The sequence below is a fragment of the Oncorhynchus tshawytscha genome, linkage group LG04 (assembly GCF_018296145.1).
Source record: "Oncorhynchus tshawytscha isolate Ot180627B linkage group LG04, Otsh_v2.0, whole genome shotgun sequence".
In the NCBI taxonomy this organism is placed as follows: Eukaryota; Metazoa; Chordata; class Actinopteri; order Salmoniformes; family Salmonidae; genus Oncorhynchus; species Oncorhynchus tshawytscha.
In genome coordinates, this window is record NC_056432.1 from 45,635,533 (window position 1) to 45,651,069 (window position 15,537).

General features: G+C 43.6%; 1 protein-coding gene across 2 annotated transcripts in view; it reads right to left on the bottom strand.

Annotated features, from left to right (window-relative positions):
* Window positions 1-15,537, bottom strand: part of kremen1 (kringle containing transmembrane protein 1) — a 105,893-nt gene that overhangs the window by 20,377 nt on the left and 69,979 nt on the right. For both annotated transcript variants that reach the window (XM_024418247.2, XM_024418246.2), the window contains exon 4: window positions 1,866-1,990. In XM_024418247.2, the coding sequence (XP_024274015.1) occupies window positions 1,866-1,990 (125 nt within the window). The remainder of the gene's footprint in view (window positions 1-1,865; window positions 1,991-15,537) is intronic.

Consider the following 15,537-nt stretch of genomic DNA (forward strand, 5'->3'; position numbering starts at 1 on the left):
CTACAGAACAGAGAGAGACATGCAAATCAATCAATGATCATCAAATGTTAAGCTCAAATCAAACTTTATTTGTTTAGCACTTGTCTAAAGCTTCACAAGAGGGTAACTTTAAAAAAATGTAGTATAAAACCCTTTGGATGAAGGCAAAGAAAGAAACCTTGAGAGGAAACAATTTAGAGAGAGCTGGACCTCCTTAAGCCAACTCTGGATGGTAGAGTCAGACAACTTAATCAGAGATACTACTATATCATAAAATTGTATGTTAATAAGCATACTTTCAGAATGATTCCATAAAAATCCCCAAAATGACTGTTTTTGTGTCCCAAAATAAAGTGATTTATGTGTCTAAAGCCATCAGGCGTTTGATGATAATAATATGGTGTGGTTGGGTTGAGTCCAGTGCTTTCGGAGAAACAGAACAGTCACCACTCCTTCATGCATGCCAAATGGCACCCTATTCCCTATATACATATATATGTCCTATGGGCCCTGGTCAAAAGTAGTGCAACTACATAGGAAATAGGGTGCAATGTTGGATGAATCCCCACACTGTCAGCAGTAATTAATTAGAGGGTGACTAGTTGAGTACGAACTCACATCAAAGACCTCAGTGTAGGGCTCAAATAAACTAGTCTGAAATAGCATCGGACCACTTAACCTTCATCTCTTAGTCAAAACATAGTAAACATTTCCGAAAGCCATGTTGCGTTGGGCTGTATTAGAATGAGAGACAGAATCACAGAATGCTTCCCAAATCGCACCCTCTTCCCTTAAAAGTGCACTACGTTTGACCAGGGCAAAGTAGTGCACCATAAAGGGAACACTAGGCTGCCATTTGGGACACACTCAGTCAAACCTCTTCAATCATCTTGACCTTTCCTTTCAGAATTCAGATCCAACCCAGTCATACTCAGTGTGCAGGCAGAACACTGACTAAGAGCGCCATTGTCTCTCATTAAAAGAAGACCATTGTGTCATTTTCTTCCCATAAATGAATTCATATGAAGGTACCGCATCACTTCCCTTCATTCTGAACATTTTCTCATGAAACTGGAATTTATGTAACTAGACTCCTCCGCCGCTAACCGAACCGAAGTGAATGTGTTACATATTTATCAGATGAAAAAGAAAATGTACTTGAGAAAGGAAGACAAACGTGAAGTCCTCTGGCGACAGAGCAGAAAATTGTTTGCAGGGGCATCTGAATCCCTGAATCACTTGCTGTGTCCCAAATGGCACCCTATTCCTTGTGGGGCCCTGGCCAAAAGTAGTGCACTATATAGGGAATAGGGTGCCATTTGGGACGTATCCACCGACTTACTGTCTGACTGACTTATGGTTGGATGTGGTTGTTTGTCATAGTGAAGTCAGAGAGCATCAATTCAGCGTTTTAAATGTGTATTAGAGACAATGACAATCAGAGGACGGACAGACGTTATGGTCTCAGGCTGTCGACACATAATGTCAGTGCCATCTGCGGAGCGGGACTGGAGGGACACACGCACACACACAGAGGGGGCCGACTGTCACTGCTCATCAGTGCAGACAGCGTCTGAGAGCTGGGTCTGACGCAGGGCCAACCGGACGTGTTCACACAGAACATAAACACCTGCCATTGTTTACACCCATGGTCAGTACCCAAGACAATAGAAGGCCATCGAGTCTGTACATTCACAGCTGCCCGCGATGTTTCATCATCTGATGTGTCACTGAATTAATTTGAAATGGGAGGATAGTTATGGTCATAAATATAGAAATACAGTGTCTAGAACAGATGAAACAGGTTGGTGAACCAAATCTTGAAAGGCATCATAGTCCCTATAGTGCATTCCTTTTGGGACACATCCATCTCTGTACTTTCTTACCTTGTATCTCTGTTTGCGGCAAAAGCTGATGCAGTTCTGGATGGTGAGTTTGTTGGAGGTCTCACTGCTCCCTGTCAGGGTGGGAGGGTCTCCACTGTCTTTGAAACAGCCCAGGTTACCTGGCACTGGAGAAAACACAGAGAGCAGGGGTTAGCCATGTATTTCTTAATGATAGGCCCTTCAATACTAACAGGCACACACTGCATTATGCATTCACTACATTTCCCATGAAGCATTTGCATTGTGTTGTGATATATGTAGTTCCTCTTGAGAGGCCCTTCTGTACGTCAAATCACACATTGCATTAAACATTCACTATATTTCCCACAGAGGAAGCTGGTGGGAGGAGCTATAGGAGGATGGGGTCATTGTAATGGCTGGAAGGGAATCAATGGAAAGATATCAAACACATCAAACATAAGGAAACTACATGTTTGACTCTGTTCCATCGATTCCATTCCAGCCATTACAATGAGCCCGTCCTCCTATAGCTCCTCCCACTTGCCTCCACTTTTCAACCCATGATGCACCTGTGTGGTGTATTAGTCCTGTTTGAAACAACCAATCCCAGAGATCATTTACCATGAGGCTGGGCCATATGCCAGAACAGTGGTCGTGTGGGACTACACGTCCCACAAGCCACCTGTGTCTCATAGAACAAGCGTCAACGAAGATATAGAACATTGGTCGACAGATCCAATCCTGAGGGACCCTTGAATATGCAGGATTAAGCTCTGTACTAGAGCATACACTACACTTCCCATGAACCATCTGTGTCTCATAGAAGAGTGGTCTGAGGGGATCAGCATTTTTTTGTGGATCATATACTACACTTCCCATAAACCACCTGTGTCTCATACACTAAGTGTCAACCCAAGACACAGAACATTGGCCCTCAGAGTCAGTCCTAGCCAGTCCTAGGTTGTAGTTCTGTAAGATCATAGAGTATGTTTCCTGTAACCTGGTCTGTCATGTGGCTCTGTTGAATAGTGTTGTGTTTTATAAGGTGTGATTAACACTTCTTCTCCAATGGCTTGCCTGGCCCCACATGGCTGGCCTGGCTCCACACGCACAGACACACTCACAGGCAGGCATGCACACGCACGCACACACAGATGCAGACACACACACTCCGGCGGACTGGGAACGCCATGAAACACGATGAGCTGCGCCAAAAAAAAAAAAAGCCATCTTCCCAGAATTCTCTGGCTGGCTTCAGTTTGAGATTGTTTTGTTAATTGTCACCAGACAAAAAGTTGGGCTTGGAAGAAATGAGGAGGAGGTGAGGAGTGAGGGAGGAGAGAGGGAGGAGGTGAGGGAGGAGAGGAAGGTTGTCTGAGTCACAGTGAGAGGGGGTTGGAATCTAGAGTATGTCGATATCCGGGCAAGCTGGAAGTATCACTGCCATAGAGGGTAGGCAGCGTGTGCGAAACTGGCTGTGCGTGTTGGTGTGTGCGTATGCGTGTGGGTGTGCGTGAGAGGGACAGGAACTGGCAGTAAGAGTGTACTTTCAGGGTTGTCACTGAGATAGCCGAGGAAAACTCAACTCCACAATGTATTTCACGCAATGGAGTTGAGCGGAGACGAGAGTGGGTGGACTGGAGCTCCAACGTCAAATAAAATGTAATGTCCTGTGTAATTGCGTGCTATTCTTTGGGTGCTGAAATCCGTAGTTTTTGATGTGAAAAATGTAATGGCAGTGTTTCCCAACCGGTCCTCAAGTACCCCTAACAGCACACATTTTTGTTGTAGCCCCAGACAAAAACACCTGATTCAACTTGTCAAGGGCTTGGTGATTAGTTGACAAGTAGGATCAGGTGTGCTTGTCAGGGGCCACAACAAAAAATATGTACTGTTAGGGGTACTTGAGGACTGGAGTTGGGAAACACTGCTGTAGGTGTGTGTGTGTGTGTGTGTGTGTGTGTGTGTGTGTGTGTGTGTGTGTGTGTGTGTGTGTGTGTGTGTGTGTGTGTGTGTGTGTGTGTGTGCGCGCGCGCGTCTGCATGCTTGAGTGTACGTGCATTTATCGCCCTAACTGTGCTAGACAGAGAGAAGTGGGTACAGTGGACGCGTTGACCCCAGAATACCTCATAGTACAACAGCCTGGGGCTCTCTTTAAACATTGACGTGAGAGGAGAGAGAAGGTCTATTGAGACAGAGTCAAATAGAAGCAGCAGACAGCTACTGCTGCAATATACATGGACTGTGAAAGGACACTTCTGAGGACATGGTCTGGGAGAGAGGAGAGAGGCTGCCGCTATCCAGGGTGTTGGGTTGTAAGAAGTAAAGACAGCTTTTCAGTTCTCTGGAAGACAAATAGAGTATTCTTCACCCTAATCCACCGTGCATTCATTAAACACCGTGTAAGTAATAAAATGCATTATATTCCAGGTAAACCTTCAAGCCTGGACTAATACAAATAGTAAGGATACAGAATCCTTTGTTTCATTATGATTCAAGTTGTATTACTTTTATTCGCATTTCAATGTTTTATGGGTAAAACGTATTAGAGAGAACAAAAGTAAAACACAATAATCAAACTCATTTCTATTCCACCCCAAAGCTATTGTCTCAAATTGGAATTTGTGTAATCTAACCACAAGCTAGAACAATGCCAGAGAGAGAGAGAGAGAGAACAGGGAGGTTTATCGGACTTTCAGGGCTGGTTTGAGGGACAACTCAGTGATATGACTGTTTAAAATCAACCTAAGGTGCCAACCAGGCAAATTTTAGGGCAAAATGTATGTGTGTATGTGTGTCATTCAGATGGTGCCTTTGAATGGGGTATGGTACTAGGTGCCAGGCATGCCGGTCAAGAACTGCAATGCTTCTGGGGTTTTCACACTCAACAGTTTCCCTTGTGTATCAAGAATGGTCCACCACCCAAAGGACATTCAGCCAACTTGACACAACTGTGGGAAGTATTAGAGTCAACATGGGCCAGCATCCCTGTGGAATGCTTTCGACACCTTGTAGAGTCCATGCCCCGACGAATTGAGGCTGTTCTGAGGGTAAAAGGGGGTGCAACTCAATATTAGGAAGGTGTTCTTAATGTTTTGTACACTCAGTGTATAACTTTATACAAACAATACACTAAATTGGTACGAGGTTTAAATACAGCTAAACTGTGTCATGTTAGAGAGAGAATGAGTTCAGAGAGTTCTAGAAGAGGCCTGTAGACGTCTAGTTAGCGCACCCACACATTTTAACTGGTGCATGCTGGATGTTTAAGACTTAAAACCTATGCCTAGTTCACGTTTTTCTACAGACCGAGAGAATGAGAGAACGAGAGAGAGAGATATATTATCTACCTCACTTGCTTTGGCAATGTTAACACATGTTTCCCATGCCAATAAAGCCCTTGAATTGAATTGAATTGAATTGAGAGAGAGAGAGCGAGAGAGAGAGAGAAAGACACACACACACACACAGAGAGAGAGACACACAGAGAGACACACACACACACACACACACACAGAGAGACACAGAGAGAGAGAGGGAACATATTGTTGATTTGTATACTTCATATACAGTGCTTTGGCAACAGTGGCAACCACAAATTCATGCCAATAGAGCATGTATTGTATTGTATTGTATTGTGAGAAAGACAGGGAGATTTGGAGGGAGCGAGAGAGAGGAGAGAGTGGACGAAGACCACACACGTGTGCGCTCCCCAGTCCCGCTGCCTGCCTCGTCGGTGCCAATGTAAACGTTTTGGCTGACACAATAGCTCATCTATGTAAATAGCAGATGCCACAGATGCGTTGGTGTTTGCATAAGGACGAAACACGAGCAGGGCGAGGCCTTCTGGGAATCCCAAAAGAGGTTCAAAAGGCCAGTGCTGAACACTCGCTAACCAAGGACGCTTCCCGAATGGCGCCCTGTCCCCTTTCTAGTCCACTACTTTTGACCAGAACCCTGATTAAAAGTAGTACACTATATAGGAAATCGGGTGCCATTTGGGACATTAACCCAAATGTCCCGGACAAGGACAGGACAACGTTGCTACTCTACGCCCTGCTTCTCGCCCACGTTCTCTGACCGCAGTCCGACCACACTGTTGGCTGAAGGGCCACGACGGGATCAACAAAGTGCAGAGGAGAGAAAGGAGATGGGAGGCGACCATGGTGATGATGAGAGAGAGAGAGAGAGAGAGAGAGAGAGAGAGCGAGAGAGAGAGAGAGAGAGAGAGGAGACGACGACGGAGGACAGAGGGAGAGAGAGCAATCCGAGTTTGAGGAGAGGAGCAGTGAAGAGGGAAGGAAAGGTTCCTCTCCTCTATAAATCACCAGGAATATCCCTCCTGTCTGCCTTTCCCTCTTTTTATCCTTTCTTTTCTTCTTTACAGTCATGTCAACAAAAAAAACTCTAGCTTTACGAGACGGTGAATACCTCTGTCTGGCTCATTTAGTGTGGCAGAGCGCACACACAGTTCAGCACACAGCGGCAGACTGGAGGAATTAGGAGGGAGATTAAGTGGCGAGTTAAAGACAAACATGACAGTAATGTGGATATTTGAAGTCTTGATTAGGTACTTCATACTCTCCAGGGTGAGGCAGGTAGAGGTTGGGACATGAGTTTAAGCAGCCCAGGTATTCTTCCAGCCACACTAAACCCCGTAAAAGTACGCAGGGCGTGACCCCGAGTTTAGTCTTTAGAGCGGTAAACACCTGGTGTGTACAGCAACACAAACACGCACGCACACAACCCAGTTAACATCTGGTGGTTTGTATAGCAACCTTCCTCCCCTGAGCTAAAGCTAACCCAGGCAGGTAGGTGCCACTTCAATAAGGCTTTCAAACAGCAGGGGATGCTACTACAGCCCCTTGGTTCTCTTTTGACAAGACGATTGCGGACGACTGTCAATTTGTCTGCCCTTGTCCTGTCATCCCAGCGGCAGCAGCTTCAACTGAAAGGAGGAGCGGCAACTCGTGGATTGTGACTGTGTGTGTGTGTGCGCGTGTGCGTGTGTGTGTGATATAAGCCCTTAAATCACAGCTTTGCTCGCTCAGGAACTTGAGATGACAATGGAAGGCGGCAGAATTTTTCTGCTAACGTCGGCAATTATAGCAGAAATGCCTTAACAGAAGAAAAGGCCCTGAGCAAAGCATTGTTCGTCCGTTACATCTGCTACACAGACGCAAGCCGCACAACCAGTACAAAATCTTTGCTTGTAATAAAATAAATACACACACACACACACTTCAAAGCCGTCAGTGGAATTTGGTTTAACAAGCCGGGGAGATGAGGGAAACAAGGTGTATGAAGGCAGCGGCAGCTATATCAGCCAGGCCAGACTGGAGAGAGGCCTGGGGAGAGCCAAGCAGGGGGAATCACATGAGTAGAGACACACACAGAAACACACAGACCCCGACACAGGAGGACCTGTCTATAGACAGAATCATCACAACTTGCTGCCTCGGCTAGGAAGAGATCGCTTACCACACCCCAGGGTTCATTGCAGACAAAACAACAACAAAAACGGTCTGTCTGCAACAGGATAAGACACCTCTGGAGAAGGAGCAGACACCTAGACCAGAACTAAAAACATCAGTGGGGGGAGGGCCACAGCATGATAACAAACACCACAACATCAAACACACAGGGACCGGCAGCAGGCTTTGGCAACACAGTGCACTTGGCAGCGGTGGCAGGCGAGCAGCTCTGTATGCCTCCAGCCACATTCTCTCTCTGTCTTAGTCTCTCTTCTTTCTCTCACTCTCTCTCCTCTCCCTGTCTCTCCCCGACCAACTGTGTTGTGGTTACAGACATAAATTGCAATTACATCTGGAAAGAGAGAGAGAGAGAGAGAGAGAGAGAGAGAGAGAGAGAGAGAGAGAGAGAGAGAGAGAGAGAGAGAGAGAGGAGAAAGAAAGAAAGAGACTGAGAAACAGAGAGAGAGAGAGAGGACTTTACATAAATGTAGTCTTAACTCCACGTGCCATGCCGAGAACACACAGCCAGGGATATTTATACATGAGAGATGAGAGGAAAGGAGAAAGAGAGAGGCACAGAAAGAGACAGTGAGAGAGGAGGACGGCAATAAGAAGGCGATGACTTGTCAAAGGTTAATAAGCCAGCCTTTCTAAAGTCTGTCCAAACTAGCTGCCAAGTGCTAACGGCCTGCAGGACTCATTCATGAGGGGGAAAACATATCTGCAGCACACCAGTATTGACTCAACACCGCTCTCTTTATACAGTGTAAATGTCTCCATGGCCAATGTCTCAATGGCCACTCTCTGTGTATCGGCCTAAAGAATGCACAACGTTCCCACTCCGGGGGAACACAAAAGGTCAGTTTAGCAGCAACACACTACGCAACTCCCGATAAGGGTCAGTCTGCCCACACAGATCATAAACGATATCTACGGTCTTCAATGTCATTGTGTGGGCCATGCTAAGAGCAGACAGCGTGGGGTCACTTTAGCTTCTTAGCTAACGCTGTGGGTTCATTTACATCTAACTACGTGATGCCATAAAGAGAGAAGCTCATTAGCACTTCTTGGTTAGGAATGCTGTGATGTCACAAAGGGAGATGGAGATTTTAAAAACACCCCTGTCATAAAAGACTCTTCACTCACTGTCAGGCAATTTAAGATGCTCCTATTGGCTGGATCTCTACCTACCTACACTAATGTGTGTGTGTTTGTGTCTCAGTGCCCTACAGTAACACAGGAAGGTATTTTGGGGCTTGGACAGGATCCCAGAGGCCCATTAATGATGCCACCACCTTACCGACAGGTTGTCAACACCTTAACAACTCACACACACATGTACACAAGCACTGACACGCACGCTCACGCACACACACACCTCACCGCCTGGAACAGACTCATCTGTCTCTCCGGGAATGTTAAGTATCATGCACCAAGGAAATAATACTTATCACTGACTGTGTTTATAAGTTCTTCTCTCTCTCTGTAGTTCTCTCTCTCCTTCTCTCTCTCTCTTTCACTTTCTGTCTTTACCTCTGTTGATCTCTCTCCATTACTCACACACGCTCGTTCTCATCTCTATGTCCTTATATTTTTCTGTGTTTGTGAGTTTATTTCTCCGTATGTCTATATGAAGAGTTTATTCCCAAAAACGCTATATCCACCATTTAATTTTTTTTTGTGTGTGTAAAATATTACTGTTCTCAGATTTTCTATTCATAGATGCTATATATTCATTGTTTAACTGGAATGGAATGCTCGTATCCTGTATATTTGACTGGTATATGTGGTTGTCTCACATATCTAGCAGTGTTGTAATATTGAGTCCAGGACTCTGACTCGCCTTCTCGTGACTTGTATTTGCACGTGGACTGCATAGGCTACTATGATAGGCAGAATATTAGCAGCACTGGCTGCACAGAGCAGCAAGGGTTTTGTTCTCTAGCAGTGGGAAGGATGTGCCACACCTGGCATTTGCAGCCTACATCAGCTGGTGAGCTGCGGGAGAGCATGGTATGAGTGTGGGAGAGCATGGTATAAGTGTGGGAGAGCATGGTATGAGTGTGGGAGAGCATGGTATGAGTGTGGGAGAGCATGGTATAAGAGTGGGAGAGCATGGTATAAGAGTGGGAGAGCATGGTATGAGTGTGGGAGAGCATGGTATAAGTGTGGGAGAGCATGGTATGAGTGTGGGAGCATGGTATGAGTGTGGGAGAGCATGGTGAGTGGTATGGGTGGGAGAGCATGGTATAAGTGTGGGGTAGAGCATGGTATGAGTGTGGGAGAGCATGGTATAAGAGTGGGAGAGCATGGTATGAGTGTGGGAGAGCATGGTATAAGTGTGGGAGAGCATGGTATGAGTGTGGGAGAGCATGGTATAAGAGTGGGAGAGCATGGTATGAGTGTGGGAGAGCATGGTATGAGTGTGGGAGAGCATGGTATAAGAGTGGGAGAGCATGGTATGAGTGTGGGAGAGCATGGTATAAGTGTGGGAGAGCATGGTATGAGTGTGGACAGACAGGCACCGTTCAGGCTTCGCCTCCAATCATAGGCTACACATCGAGCAATAGACTCTCTTCCTTCCCCGTAACCACCAGCCTACTAGTTTGCTTTGCCTGGTTAAGAAACACAAATTAGTTTACGAAATTGGTAACAATACTAGTATTGAGTTTAATGGTAAAACAACAGTCTAGCTATTTGTCTCTTTCCCCTTGAGTATAGAAAAGTACGCTGTCTTTGTCGTCTCGCTCTACCCTGCCACTTTCCCCCCTGCATCCCATTGCCAGGTTCTGACAAGTCTCCCAAATATCAGTGGGTGATTACAAAAAAGTAGCCGAGAGCTTACTTAACATTCATTTATGTAGTAAATAAGTAGTGAAACATTTGACATTTTAGTCAGAGGTAGTGATTAATAGTAAATTTGAGGTTTTTGTTCATGAGGGAGTGGCGATATATTGCCATTTGGTTGCGACTAGAAGAAATTGTACAATAGATTTACATTTTAGCGGATGCTCTTATCCAGAGCAACTTACAGTAGTGAATGCATACATTTTCATTCTGGTCCCCCGTGGGAATTGAACCCACAACTGTGGTGTTGCAAGCACCATGCACTACCAACTGAGCCACACAGGACAATAAGACCTACTATAAATTGAGGGACCCGTGACTCGACCATTGGTGACTTGGACTCGATTTGAACTTCAACTATAGGGACTCTTGACTCGACTTGGACTCAAGTACAGGGAACTTTGTGACTCGACTACAGCACTGCTATCAAACACAACAGAGTCTGGGCCCCTTTAAAACGGGCCTAAAGACCTTTCCCTTTCAGGCTTTCTGTTGACAGCTTTGCTCCTTGGTGTCCTTGTCCCTTGTAGCAGCTGTGGTCTTTGTGTCAGTTGCCCTGTTCAGTTGGTTCCATTTTTTGAATGACATTTTAGATGATTCTGTATAATGGAAAGCGCTTTACAAATGTAATAAATAATAATAATACAATAATAACAATAATAATTATGATTATTATCTTAGGATGAATGCCCTTACTGTACGTCGCTCTGTATATGAGCATGCCAAATGACTAAAATGTAAAATGTACAGTTGAAGTCGGAAGTATACATAAATACAAGTATACATACATCTTAGCCAAATACATTTAAACTCAATTCCTGACATGTATTCCTAGTAAAAATTCCCTGTCTTAGGTCAGTTAGGATCACCACTTTATTTTAAGAATGTGAAATGTCAGAATAATAGTAGAGGGAATGATTTAGTTCAGCTTTAATTTCTTTCATCGCATTCCCAGTGGGTCAGAAGTTTGCATACACTCAATTAGTATTAGGTAGCATTGCCTTTAAATTGTTTAACTTGGGTTAAATGTTTTGGGTAGGCTTCCACAAGCTTCCCACAATAAGTTGGGTGAATTTTGGCCCATTCTTCCTGACAGAGCTGATGTAACTGAGTCAGGTTTGTAGGCCTCCTTGCTTGCACATGCTTTTTCAGTTCTGCCCATACATTTTCTATAGGACAATTAAATTTACAATATCAAACAAGATAATATAAATCATAAGACAGTTATGTATATTCTTCTGTATATCAAATTATATATACATTAACTTAATTTCCTTTAATGACTTAGACATTAGTTAGAAACTAAATATTGCACAATGTCCTCATTTGTGGTTGCCTCAACAGGTCAGGTCTTTGTGATGGCCACTCCAATACCTTGACTTTGTTGTCCTTAAGCTATTTTGCCACAACTTTGGAAGTATGCTTGGGGTCATTGTCCATTTGGAAGACCCATTTGCCACCAAGCTTTAACTTCCTGACTGATGTCTTGCGATGTTGCTTCAATATATCCACATCATTTTCCCTTCCTCATGCCATCTATTTTGTGATGTGCACCAGTCCCTCCTGCAGCAAAGCACCCCCACAACCTGATGCTGCCACCCACGTGCTTCATGGTTGGGATGGTGTTCTTCAGCTTGCAAGCCTCCCCCTTTTTCCTCCAAAAATAACAATGGTCATTATGGCCAAGCAGTTCTATTTGTGTTTCATCAGACCAGAGGACATTTCTCCAAAAAGTATGATCTTTGGCCCCATGTGCAGTTGCAAAACGTAGTCTGGCTTTTTTATGGCGGTTTTGGAGCAGTGGCTTCTTCCTTGCTGAGCGGCCTTTCAGGTTATGCCGATATAAGACTAGTTTTACTGTGGATATAGATACTTTTGTACCTGTTTCCTCCATCATCTTCACAATGTCCTTTGCAGTTGTTCTGGGATTGATTTTCACTTTTCACACCAAAGTACGTTCATCTCTAGGAGACAGAACACGTCTCCTTCCTGAGCGGTATGATGGCAGCGTGGTCCCATGGTGTTTATACTTGCATACTATTGTTTGTACAGATGAACTTGGTACCTTCAGGCGTTTGGAAATTGCTCCCAAGGCTGAACCAGACTTGTGGAGGTCTACATTTTTTTTCTGGGGTCTTGGCTGATTTCGTTTGACTTCCCCATTATGTCCAGCAAAGAGGCACTGAGTTTGAAGGTAGGCCTTGAAATGCATCCACAGGTACACCTCCAATTGACTCAAATTATGTCAATTAGCCTATCAGAAGCTTCTAAAGCCATGACATAATTTTCTGGAATTTCCAAGCTGTTTAAAGGCACAGTCAACTTAGTGTATGTAAACTTTGGACTCACTGGAATTGTGAAACAGTGAATTATAAGTGAAATAATCTGTCTGTAAACAGTTATTGGAAAAATTACTTGTGTCATGCACAGAGTAGATGTCCTAACCGACTTGCCAAAACTATAGTTTGTTAACAAGACATTCGTGGAGTGATTGAAAAATTAGTTTTAATGACTCCAACCTAAGTGTATGTAAAACTTCCCGACTTCAACTGTATATATATTTTTAAATATTGATGTCACAAATGTATAATTTGTACATTTATTTATACAAAATGTAGTTATTTGTTACATTTGACTGTGTATAACCCAGAAGTACTACTTATTTCTCTGAGAGTGAGGTGTTTATATATAGCATTTAGCAAAAAAAACTTGACTATTTGTCTCTCTGAAATTAAACCACCAAGTGATAGATTTTAAACAAACAGAGTACATGTCTGTCATTGAACAACCATATAATGAAAAAACACACCAATTTATTTCATAAACTATTTAAACAATAAATTACCAGCATTTCTGAAAATAGATATACAGTACCAGTCAAAACATTGAACATTTGAACTATTTTCTACTTTGTAGAATAACAGTGAAGACAAAACTATGAAATAACACATATGGAATCATGTAGTAACCAAAAAAGTGTTAATCAAATCAAAATATATTTTATATTTTGGATTATTCTAAGTAGCCACTCAACCAGCTTCACCTGGAATGCTTTTCCAAAAGTCTTGAAGGAGTTCCTACATATAATGAGCACTTGTTGGCTGCTTTTCCTAACACTCTGCGGTCCAACTCATCCCAAACCATCTCAATTGGGTTGAGGTCGGGTGATTGTGGAGGCCAGGTCATCTGATGCAGCACTTCATCACTCTTCTTCTTGGTCAAATAGCCCTTACACAGCCTGGAGGTGTGTTTTGGGTCATTGTCCTGCTGAAAAACAAATTATAGTCCCACTAAGCGCAAACTAGGTGGGATGCTGTATTGCTACAGAATGCTGTGGAAGCCATGCTGGTTAAGTGTGCCTTGAATTCCAAGTAAACCACCAACAGTGTAATCAACAAAGCACCACCACACCATTACACCTGCGGAGATCCTCTGTTCTACTTGCATCTCACAAAGACAGGGCGTTTGGAAACAAAAATCTCAAATTTGGACTCATCAAAGCAAAGGACAGATATCCACCGGTCTAATGTCCATTGTACTTGTTTCTTGGCCCAAGCAAGTCTCTTCTTATTATTAGTGTCCTTTAGTAGTGGTTTCATTGCAGCAATTCGACCATTAAGGGCGGCTGATTCACACAGTCTCCTCTGAACAGTTGAGGTTGAAATGTGTCTGTTACTTGAACTCTGTGAAGCATTTATTTGGGCTGCAATTTCTGAGGCTGGTAACTCTGCAGCAGATGTAAGTCTGGGTCTTCCTTTCCTGTGGCGGTCCTCATGAGAGCCAGTTTCATCATAGCGCTTGATGGTTCTTGTGACTGCACTTGAAGAAACTTTTAAAGTTCTTGACATTTTCCAGATTTGACTGACCTTCATGTCTTAAAGTAATGATGGACTGTTGTTTCTCTTTGCTTATTTGAGCTGTTCTTGCCATAATATGGACTTGGTCTTTACCAAATAGGGCTATCTTCTGTATGCCACCGCTATCTTGTCACAACACTACTGATTGGCTCAAGAAGGAAAGAAATTCAGCAAATGTACTTTTAACAAGGCACACCTGTTAATTGAAATGCATTTCAGGCGACTACCTCATGAAGCTGGTTGAGACAATGCCAAGAGTGTGCAAAGCTGTCATCAAGGCAAAGGGTGGCTACTTTCAAGAATCTCAAATATAAAATATAATGTAGAAAATAGTTTTAAAAAATAAAGAAAAACCCTTGAATGAGTAGGTTTGTCCAAACTTTTGACTGGTACTGCATAGTGTTCTGGAATGAAACTCCTCATACTCAGACTAAAACGTATAAAAACAGCTGAGTCTTATTAGGGTCAGGACAGCTCTGTTCTGCTCTGTTTTACTCCAGCATGATTTATGAGCAACAAAATTAAACAGAGAGAATATGCCATAACTCCCATAGGAAAAAAGAGATGTGGAGACATTCTAGTTAGTGTTATTAAAGAGAGAGGGTGTTTCCTGCTTTATGTCTTTATGTGTGTCTGTGTGTTTTATTCTTGATCCAGGGCTTTAGACATCATAAATCCAGCCTGTTGTAAATGAGGCACTGCAACAAGGCTTTCATAAAACACATACTTTGTGTGTGTGTGTGTTTGTGCACCATAAAACACAGTGTGGTGAAGGGGGGTTATTGGTGGTTATGGCAGTGAAACAGGTCTCAGTAAGACAATAGGCAGCTGATTTTTAAACAGAATGTTGTTTTTATTTTACCCCGGCCTTCTTTGCTTTTACTACTCCCCGGGGATGAAGGTGTCACCCCTCTGGTGTAGAAGGGGGAGATTTTGAGGGTCTGTGTATACGCATGTGTGTCTGTATGTGTGTGTGTGTGTGTGTGTGTGTGTGTGTGTGTGTGTGTGCAAAGAAAAAGCCATATCTCTGTCCAGTGTCTGTGTCCTTTTGCCCATCTTAATCTTTTATTTTTATTGGCCAGTCTGAGATATGGCTTTTTCTTTGCAACTCTGCCTAGAAGGCAGAGGAGTCGCCTCGTCACTGTTGACGTTGAGACTGGTGTTTTGCGGGTACTATTTAATGAAGCTGCCAGTTGAGGACCTGTGAGGTGTCTGTTTCTCAAACTAGACACTCTAATGTACTTGTCCTCCTGCTCAGTTGTGCACCAGGGCCTCCCACTCTTCTTTCTATTCTGGTTAGAGACAGTTTGCACTGTTCTGTGAAGGGAGTAGTACACAGCGTTGTACGAGATCTTCAGTTTCTTGGCAATTTCTCACGTGGAATTGCTTTCATTTCTTAGAACAAGAATAGACTGACGAGTTTGAGAAGAAAGTTCTTTGTTTCTGGCCATTTTGAGCCTGTAATCGAAATGCTGATGCTCCAGATACTCAACTAGTCTAAAGAAGGTCAGATTTATTGCTTCTTTAATCAGA